Raw genomic sequence first — 10,000 nt, 5'->3', positions numbered from 1 at the left:
AGCCCATTTTTTACAGAATATAGGCTTATCAATATGAGTATCAGCTATGATTTCTACACTGGCGTATTTTCTAGGGCAAGTGACTTTGTCTTCACAAAGGAAAAAATGCATTGAGTACACAAAAAATGTGAAGGCTTATAAAACGTAACCCACCTTTCCAAAAAGTGCTTTCCAGGGGATTATTTTGCCTACTTCGTATGTTTTCAAAGCCAATATTCTCTGCACAATGAGAGCGACAATACGTCAAAACTATGATGAAAGCTTTCTCTGATTCGTAAGATAAATATCTTATGTCGAAGCCCTTCATGCAGCACACTTAACTATAACGAATTCTACAATCTGATTGGTTCATGCGCTTGGTACTTATTGCGTTATGGAAAGTAGGACGCTAAAACGAAGGCGTTAGTGCTTCAAGGTATATAGAGGATATTACATGGCCGCTTGGAAATACGGACTTTCTCTTCGAGTGTTGAAAAATATTTCACTCGTGAAATATTTTTCAACACGAGAAGAGAAATTCGTATCTTCAAGCGGCCATGTAATATTCTATTTATTATATAAACACCAATAAAATACTATATCATTTCACGAAAGGCATCGAAAGGTGCGATTTTCACATGCAACCGTAGCAGCAGTTAATATTACATGGATCGAGATTGAAGTTATACCGGATGGTTTCGGAACCGTTTTACAAATCGTTCTCGTTTACTACGACTTAAATTTCACTTTGATGCCTTGCGTCTCGTCGTCTGTCTGTGTGTTCTTATTAAATTCGAATTTATAGAAGTGTCAGGAGTCGGTTTAATCAAAGGAAGGTGAATTGGCTTTAACTAGTCATCCAAATAGGCCGAATTTTCCGACCTTAACTGGTGGCTAGATGTCTCTTCATTCGTTGATCAATTTTGGGCTGCTGTCGCGCCCCGCCGTTTGCATGCAAATTGACCAGGACGCGAGCCTGTTTTACTTTCCGTAAAGTTAATACGTGAGCGGTGACAAAACAAAGCTTCCTTCTTTGTAACTGTATCAATAAAGTTAAAAGGAATATGAGCAGAAACGACATGTTTTTTTCTTCCATGGCGACAAAGATCAATACTTAAACTTCGATTTTCTTAATTAAAGTTGGAAAGAGATCACAGTCGGAAATATTACCTTCCAGATTACCTAACTCTCAAGTGCTGACTGTGTTTTTCGACAATCCAAACATCCAATGTTCTCAAATTGAGCGTATTATTTAGCAAGAGTAAATAAGAAGTCGATATCGAAATTAAAAGCCGAAGTCGGAGATTCTTTTTCTCCCTGGGAAAATCCTAGAAGATCTTGCTTTTTATTTTCGAGTTTCTCATGAAAAGACACATTCGAATTTGTTATTTTATGGCTCTGTCGAGAAAAAGGTGGAAGACAATTTTGAAACCAGATCATAATGTTGTTTGCAACGGGGTGTTAATAATCATGTGACCAAATCATTCTAGTTAATGAATGACGACTTTAGAAAAACAAAAAAACAAAAAAAGAAAAAAAAAAAAATATATATATATATATATATTTATTTATTTTAAGGGGAACAGAAGGCAAAATAATAAGCATTCTTTATTTATACATTAGACCATGCACAATAATGTTTTCAACTTTTTTTCTGGCATATCCGTCGTTTTTCCACCTAAAAAAATTTTTTTTATTCCGATTTTGGGCCATCAGCATTGCGGCTCAGAATGAAGGAGTCAGCGGTCATTTTTGAAGCTTATGACGTATGATAAGGGGAAGACATGCGAGAACGCACGCCCCATATAGAAGCAGTGTTTAGACTGATGTTTTTCGTGAATATAGAGTCCGCGATAAAACAGGAAAACAACGAAGAAAATATCCACAGCATCACTTGTGTTCACTTCGTTTCTCTTGATTATAATTACGAAATCTCTGTTCTCCATATCATACGTCACAGCATGCTGCTAATTTAGTTCACACTATATCAACACTGGAAAATACCAATTTGGCAAGCTTTGGCACTAGCTTTTGATAAAGTAGGTTTATTTATTACAATTTATAAATCAATAAATAAAATTGTAATAAATAAAGTTTCTTTATCAAGAGCTTGCCTGCGAAGTTTATTAACGTCTGTAAGATTCCCAGGACACTCTGGACACTGTTTGGTATGTATGTATCCGTTTTGATGTCGCCGCCTCCTTATCAAATCGAGCCATTGAAATCGGTCACTTGAAACACATTTAATCTTGAAAACGGCATACGTGAAGTGTGAAAAGCAGAAGTTTCAGCACTGAAGCGCTGCTGTATAATTTGAACTGCCAGCGCAAGGCGCATGTAACCTTTAGCTTGCTAACAGGCATTTGTTTTTTGAATGGCGCGCGGTCAAAATCTTAAGGGATTCGGGCGAGCGAGATAAACTTGATCCGTTTGGCTTTTGATCGTTAATGTTTCCTTGAACAACATTTCTGATTTTCATCCGGAAGAGAGCCTGCTCTGTAACAGATTTGAAGCGTTTACACACATTTTTGGGTATTTGTGTGTTAACTGTTTGACGTTTTTAATTAATCACTCGTTACCGAATGGTCAGCTTTAGCAACGGCGTTTGAACGCCAACGAAAATGTCATACGACAACGTTTATGCTGTGATCCTAACTTTGTTCCCTTTTTACGATTATTCTACTTTGTTCCTGTTTTAAAGCGCTGACGGAGTAGCCAGCATCTGTCTTCGTAATGGTTTAGCTCCATGTTAAGGGGCGCGTTAAAGTGTTAAACAATTCAGCAGAAATACAACAAAGCCCAAGAAAATATTGCAAGAGGCAAAAGAGGGTAACATTGTCTGAATAACGTATTTCAAGCTTATTACAATTTGTGAGTTGATTTCGGTGCAACTCGTTTTATGTTGTACATAGCAATAATTTTGCCATCTTACACGGCCAGGTTCGAGTTTGAAACGTAGTCAACTAAAGAAAGACAGAGTTACCTCAACATAGCGCTCAGTAGCCTTTTTAACGATCCAAAAACTGCTCAGTGTTAAGTGTTAGGCAAGCTGGGTTGAGTAATGCGTCCAGGTATCGATTTCCAAACTCGACGCAATCTGTAGGTCCAATTTGTTGATTCTCCACTCTGTTCCGAATAATTAGTATTATTACATTTTCAACCTCGGTTTATGCATTACTCGTGCTCTGATTGGTTCAGTCAATCTCGGTTATCAGCTCATATACCTTAGTTTGAACTAATATGGCAGTTGGTTGCGCTCAGTGTCACTAAGCTATTTTTTTTTTCGCTGGAAAGCAGAATTTCTCTCTGAATAAAGCAAAAATAAACCTTGTTGTGGAAAGTTTGAATCAATTCCGACGTTTAAAAGTACGCGAAAAGGCAAGAAATGTTTATGTGATAAGCCTGCGTCTGTCTGACCACAAGGTATTACCCAACATCGCATCTTCATCAATTTTTTTTCGATGTCGCTCGGATTTTCTCGCTTTTTTCGCTTGTATTTCGTACTTCGAAACTTTTGGAGTTAAAGGAATTTGATAAAACAATTATTGCATTCGCGCTTGATGGATGAGACTGGTTATAGCCAACTCGGCGCTACGTGTCTCGTTGGCACCATCTCATATCCAACGCACGCTCATGGAATAATTGTTAATTATTAAGAACTGAACTACGGACGTAAGATTTCCAGCATTTTCATTGGCTCGCCGGACACTGGCTATCAGTTCATATACCTGCTGTACCTAATATGGCCAGGGAAAGCGTGAGCAATAAAGCGAGCTGAAAACATTTTTGGAGCTCCGCTGAGAAAAAAAAGCCGACAAAAGCCGTTTTGGACCGAAATTGACCGAGGCAGAAATCGATGCTTTAGTGGAAGAGTTGTTGTTCATGGTGTTTTTAATAAAACAACTATTCTGCTCGGGCTTGCTGGATATAGAGTGATTAATCATAACCAACTCGGCGCTACGCGCCTCGTTGGTTATCTATCACTTCATATCCAGCGCGCGCCTCGTAGAACAATTGTTAATTAGTATCACCCAATTAGTGGACTAATGCAAATCCTACATTTTAATTGGCTACGCTACTAGAGGACTATTAGCAATAGTCCTTGAGTAGCGAAAAGCGTGACGCTTTCTTTCGTTATAATTTCTTCAACTTGCATTTGCTTGCTGCGCCTCATGGGCTATTGACCCGTGGCCCTTCCGGGCTACGGGTCTTATTGTTAATTATGATCATCACTACCGTCATTATTGTTGTTGTAGTTGAAGGATCTTTGGCTTAAACGGTTTTTCTTGCCCGGTCAATTACCCTTGGGAGCAAACAACGACTAGTTCCTAAAGGTCCCAAGGGTGTCCTGTCCGAATCTTAAAGATTAAAAATTGAAGCGCAGCCAGGATTAGGCATATTAAAATACAATAAAAAACGTTCTCTGGCTAAAAATTTTCAAAAAGAATATAAGCTTTCGGCTGTCGATCTACAGCCTTCCACGGATAAAACGTTGAATGTGAATTAGTGAAATATATACAGAAAAGGCGAGATAAACATGATAAAAAGAACAGAGTAAAGGTATGAAAAATGGTGGCTATTGTTTAAAAAGAATTTTATACTGATTAGGAATCGGCTTAAAGTTATTGTCAGCATGCTTGGTAGAAGAGGTGTGCCAGGCCTCTAGAGTTTTCCTAACACGAAAAGAGCCTTTGTCTATAACTCGAGAATGGTTGAAATCAATGCGATGACCGAAAGACCACGCATGTTTCGCAATGTTTGACCCATTAGCACATGTTTTTACATTCCTAACGTGTTCTTTCTTGCGGGTTTCAAAGCAACGGCCAGTTTCACCTATATAACACCAATCACAATCGGCACAGGGTATTTTATAAACCACGTTGGGTTGGTGTTCAATAGCTGGTCTGAATTTAGGAGAAAGGAATTCTTGTTGTAAAGTCTTGAGGGGCTTATTTACAACTCGGATATCGTGTCTTCGAAGAATTCTTGTTAGAGGTTGCGTAACACCATTGATAAAAGGAAGGACAGCAAAACCGTTAGGGTTCTCTTGAGGCGTAAACCATTTAAAAAACATGCCAACCAATTCTTCAGGTGAAGGGATGGCATGTGTGGTTGGTTTGGAAAATTTCTGCTTTAAGATATTGGAAATAACAAAGGAGGGATAGTTGTTGGCTCGTAGAGCATCAAAGACGTGATTGATTTCGGTATTTTTCCCTTGCGGTGTACTTGGGAGTTTAATTGCGCGGTGTAGGAGGGTCTCAGCTGTGCTGATCTTGTGGCGTTTGTCGTGGTGAGAAGAAAAGTCTAAATATCTGTCCGTGTGAGTTGCTTTGCGGTAAACATCAATAGTGATCGTGTTATCCTTGCGAGAAACCAAAGTATCCAAGAAGGCGATCTGTTGGTCAGATTCCTCTTCAATAGTGAATAAGATGTGTGGATCGATGGAATTAAGTGTAGTATGAAAAGAATTAACAGCATCTCTTTTGATGATGCAGAAGCTATCATCCACGTAGCGTTTCCATACTTTAGGTTGTACTTCAGACGTGTTAATGGCCATTTCTTCGATCGCTTCCATGCACAAGTTCGCCACCACAGGGCTGACGGGGCTACCCATCGCGCAACCATGGATCTGTTTGTATATCTTATCATCATAAATAAAGTAATTGTTAGATAAGATAAATTTCAACAGAGAAATGATTTCATTACTGTCTAAGCTCGTGCGTGAAGGAAGTCAGTTGTCCTTGAGTAGTTTGTTGCTTATGTAATCACAGGCTTTGTCTACAGGAATAGCTGTAAATAGTGATACCACGTCGAAGGATAGCATAACTTCGTCATCCTGGATGTCAACGTTAGAGATTTCTTCAGCAAACTTGGCAGAGTTAGGAACAGAGAAACCATTACTGTTTTGTAAAGGTGACAAGATGTCGGTAAGAAACTTGGAAGTATTGTAGAGAGCTGAGCCAATGGATGAAACAATGGGTCTAACAGGGTTTCCTTGTTTGTGGTGTTTGATTGATCCACGAATGGCTGGTGGTATGGCATCAGTGGAGTGGAGTTTGCGGTAAGTGGAATCACTGATCTTATAATGATTCTTCAGGACGAGAAGCCTTTTGTTGAGTTCACGTTCAATCCTCTTGAAGGGGGATTTGAGGACTAGTTCATAGGTGGTACGATCACTAAGTAGAGAGTCCATTTTACTGTCGTAATCACTTTTATCCAGGACAACAAAACAGTTTCCTTTATCAGCTTTCATTAAAATCCTGGTCTCATCTTTTTTTAAATCTTGAAGGGCTTTTCTTTCATCAGCATTGAGGTTCTTATGGGAAGGTGGTCTTGCTTTGTGAAGAATCGTAGCGGTGGAGTTACGAATGAAATTCTTCGATTCTTCTGGTAGATGGTGGATCGCGGCTTCTACTTCAGCAACAATATTCTTGTGTGGGATTTGGTTGGGAGTTGGAGCAAATTTAGGACCCTTTTCTAAGAGAGATCGTTCAGAAACAGTGAGAGGTTTTTTGGATAGGTTAACTACCCAATTGCTCTTGTCTACAAGGTTCGAGGATGAATTAAATTCATTGTGAAGGTTGCTGAGCTTTTTGGCGTGTCTGGTATTAATATTGTCGCGGACGGCCTCGGCTCTTCTTTTCAAGAAATCCTTGAGTGCCATAAGGTTATCGTAGGAGACCAAAGGTGTCAATTCTTTGAGTGTTTCTTGGATGGTACGATTCTTGGTTTTAATTTGGTCATGGCAAATGGAGACTCTAGCTTTCATACAATGCATGCTTGCTCGTTCCATTATACGTTTAAATATGAGTTGTTTTCCAGGAGGCCTGAATCTCAGAGACTTTGGGATCCAGTTGTGTTCAAGCGCCTTGTGAGTGAAGTGCAAATGGCGGTGGTGTGCTTCGAGCTTGTAGGTCGTTTTTTCCAGAAGTCTTGCAAATCGTAAGGCATCCTGCCCTGCCTCGCGGCGAATACGATTAAAAATTGAAGCGCAGCCAGGATTAGGCATATTAAAATACAATAAAAACGTTCTCTGGCTAAAAATTTTCAAAAAGAATATAAGCTTTCGGCTGTCGATCTACAGCCTTCCACGGATAAAACGTTGAATGTGAATTAGTGAAATATATACAGAAAAGGCGAGATAAAAATGATAAAAAGAACAGAGTAAAGGTATGAAAAATGGTGGCTATTGTTTAAAAAGAATTTTATACTGATTAGGAATCGGCTTAAAGTTATTGTCAGCATGCTTGGTAGAAGAGGTGTGCCAGGCCTCTAGAGTTTTCCTAACACGAAAAGAGCCTTTGTCTATAACTCGAGAATGGTTGAAATCAATGCGATGACCGAAAGACCACGCATGTTTCGCAATGTTTGACCCATTAGCACATGTTTTTACATTCCTAACGTGTTCTTTCTTGCGGGTTTCAAAGCAACGGCCAGTTTCACCTATATAACACCAATCACAATCGGCACAGGGTATTTTATAAACCCTAAAGGACAAAACTTAAAAGCCTAGCCGTTTCCAACAGAGCATTTTTCGGAATCACTTAAGTCTGATGGTATTGTCATAATTTTGCATGTGTTTGTCAAACATTTGAGATACAGTCCCTAATGCTCCGATCACAACTAGCACTACAGTCAATTTGTTCAATTTCCATTTCTATTTCTTTCCTAAGTAATTGGTACTTCTGTGTTGTCTCCAGTTCTTTGTCTTTTACTCGTGTCTTGTTCTCGTCCAAAAATTCATTCATTTTCATTCAAAACAATGGCTCGTAGGCAAATGCTTATCTTTGTCACTAATTCCTCGATGTGATTTTCCAGCTGCCGTTCTATAATTGCTTGAAATTTCCTCCCTGATATTTTTTCCATCCCCTTTAGCAGAGGTTTTTTTGTGAAAGATCATTTCGAACAGTCCGTAAAAAAGCAATGTTTGCGCATACGAACCACAAAAAGCCCTTCACTGAGGCGGCCATTTTTATGAGTATGGCCGCCTCGATGTGCTGTAAATTTAAGCCCCCGATATGGTCACGTGATAATGGTCACATTGGCATGCATGGAGGGGCGGACGTACGTACGGACAGACGGTCGCGTGATGACGTCATAGCTAAAACCCACATTTTTCGCATCGATGTTTTATCATACTTCTTAACCATGGTGCTCCGCTCGCCGAGCTCCGCCATTAAAGAAAAATTGAGCAGATCAAACTACAAAAATTTTATCACCGTCATCTCGCAATTTGGAGTAGTTACGATTAATCAAAAATTTGGAATATTTTGAAATTACCCTCCCGATTTATTTTTATCAACGATTTATTTTTGCTTGCTCATAGTAATACCGAAGATGGCCAAACAGCGGGAGGAAGTCATACACGCGCCCAGGGTTCTTCTCAAAAGGCGGGAAACGAGTGAATGACAAACAGACCTTATTGTTATAGCCCCAATTTTGTTTACCTTATCATTTCAGATTCACAGTGCATTGGGTCTGGCGGTTCATTATGGCAGTGCCTCTGTCTTGGCGTATTTAGTAAGTGTTCATTTTACATATTACTTGCCTTGTTCAGTCATTGGTGTATTACGTAACGTTAAAAATTCAGCCTAAGACATTCTGATTGGCCTATCAAATCTCGGTTATGAGCTTATATATACTGTGTGATCGCGTCAGATGTTGCCCAGCTGAAGACTGCTAAAGACCAAGTACATATTCAAATGTTCAATTATCCCATCTGCGCTCGTTGGATCTGAGATTGATTAAAGCCAACTTGTCGCGACGCTTCTCTTTGAGCGTTCATCATCTCCTATCCAACGCAGGCTCATGGGCAATGTGTTACAGTGGAACCTCGATTTAACAAGGTGCCAAGGGACTGGGGAAATTGGTTCCTTATATCGAAAACCTCGATATAACGAATTTGCGGAAAAACAGCCAAAATGTTCGTAAAAGGGATGTATATAATAATTGTTTTTTTTTTCAATGGTGTTACGTTGCGCAGCCCAGTTTTTCTCGATCTGAACGATTACTGTAGATGACATTTTAGGAAACGTTTGTAGTAAGGTTTGAAGCTTTCAGTTACTTAAAATCTTAGACTAGCTTTTACAAACATGTAAAGAACAAGCGAGGTAACCTGTGTACATCCGCCTTCTCCCCTCGCAAAAAATCGGGGAGAGAGACGACCGACGTATTGTTTCCGGGGGGAGGAGGCGAATGTACACAGGCTACTCTCGAGGCCGCCTTTTTCTATTGCCAGCATACCGGTTCGGTTCGAACCTCTCCCGACCTCAGCCAGTCGCTCGTCCCCAAATTGCTGAAGTACCGGTACGTATTTTGTGGTAGAGGTTGACATTGCTCTTCATGTTGGTTTTGAGGTGATTCGTTGTTGTTGATGTCGACTTACTTTTGTTGCTGACTTAGGCGTGTTTTAAGTGTTGGTTATTGTATAAGCCGTTGAATTTGGGCGAATTTTATTGGTGACCTAGGGAGAACATGTTGGACTGCCGGTTGGTTGTTGATGTTGGAAATAATTTTGATTTCTTGAATTTTGCAACATTCCGTCCACCATATTATCACGTGTTGATATTTCTTCGTTATGTAAGGGTATATTTTACGTTTGAGCTTCTGGATTGTGTTCGTTGTATCGAGGATTTCGTTATATCGAGGTTCTGTTCCATACATTTTACTGTTACTTTGGCCGGGCTGAAGAATATCGTTCGTTATAATCCATCCATTAATAATAACGCAATAACCCCTGTTTGTGTGGATATTTGCCCTGCGAAATGCTGTAACGATCATTTCCGTTGAAAAGAAATAAGGCGGCGGAAAAAAAGGCAGTAGAAGAGTTTTCATTTTACATGGAAGAAAAAAAAAATCGTTTTCTGGAGTCTAGTGATAGTGATATTGAATAGCTGGTCGCAAATGCTGTTCCGGAAAGTACAAGAAAGTCAAAAAAACATGCTGTCAACGTCTTTGAAGGTGAAGAAAGTTATGAGATTTAATCCTACGCGAACTTAAACTGAGTCATTTGATGGAGTAA

At 39.6% G+C, this 10,000-nt stretch overlaps 2 protein-coding genes across 5 annotated transcripts in view; one reads left to right on the top strand and one right to left on the bottom strand.

The window, feature by feature from the left end:
* The window catches only part of LOC138055234 (uncharacterized), a 103,945-nt gene that overhangs the window by 71,854 nt on the left and 22,091 nt on the right, over positions 1-10,000 (top strand). The window contains exon 12 of the mRNA XM_068901203.1: positions 8,440-8,499. Coding sequence (XP_068757304.1) covers positions 8,440-8,499 — 60 coding nt within the window. The remainder of the gene's footprint in view (positions 1-8,439; positions 8,500-10,000) is intronic.
* The window catches only part of LOC138055236 (adenosine receptor A2b-like), a 37,796-nt gene that overhangs the window by 14,113 nt on the left and 13,683 nt on the right, over positions 1-10,000 (bottom strand). The window contains exon 1 of one of the 4 annotated variants that reach the window (XM_068901207.1): positions 154-279. The exons of the other annotated variants lie outside the window; for them this stretch is intronic. The gene's annotated coding sequence lies outside the window, so the exon portion shown is untranslated. Of the gene's footprint in view, positions 1-153; positions 280-10,000 lie in introns of those variants that run through there. 4 annotated transcript variants of the gene reach the window in all.

The sequence above is a fragment of the Montipora capricornis genome, chromosome 7 (assembly GCF_036669925.1).
Source record: "Montipora capricornis isolate CH-2021 chromosome 7, ASM3666992v2, whole genome shotgun sequence".
In the NCBI taxonomy this organism is placed as follows: domain Eukaryota; kingdom Metazoa; phylum Cnidaria; class Anthozoa; order Scleractinia; family Acroporidae; genus Montipora; species Montipora capricornis.
This window is presented reverse-complemented; position numbering and strand designations above follow the sequence as displayed.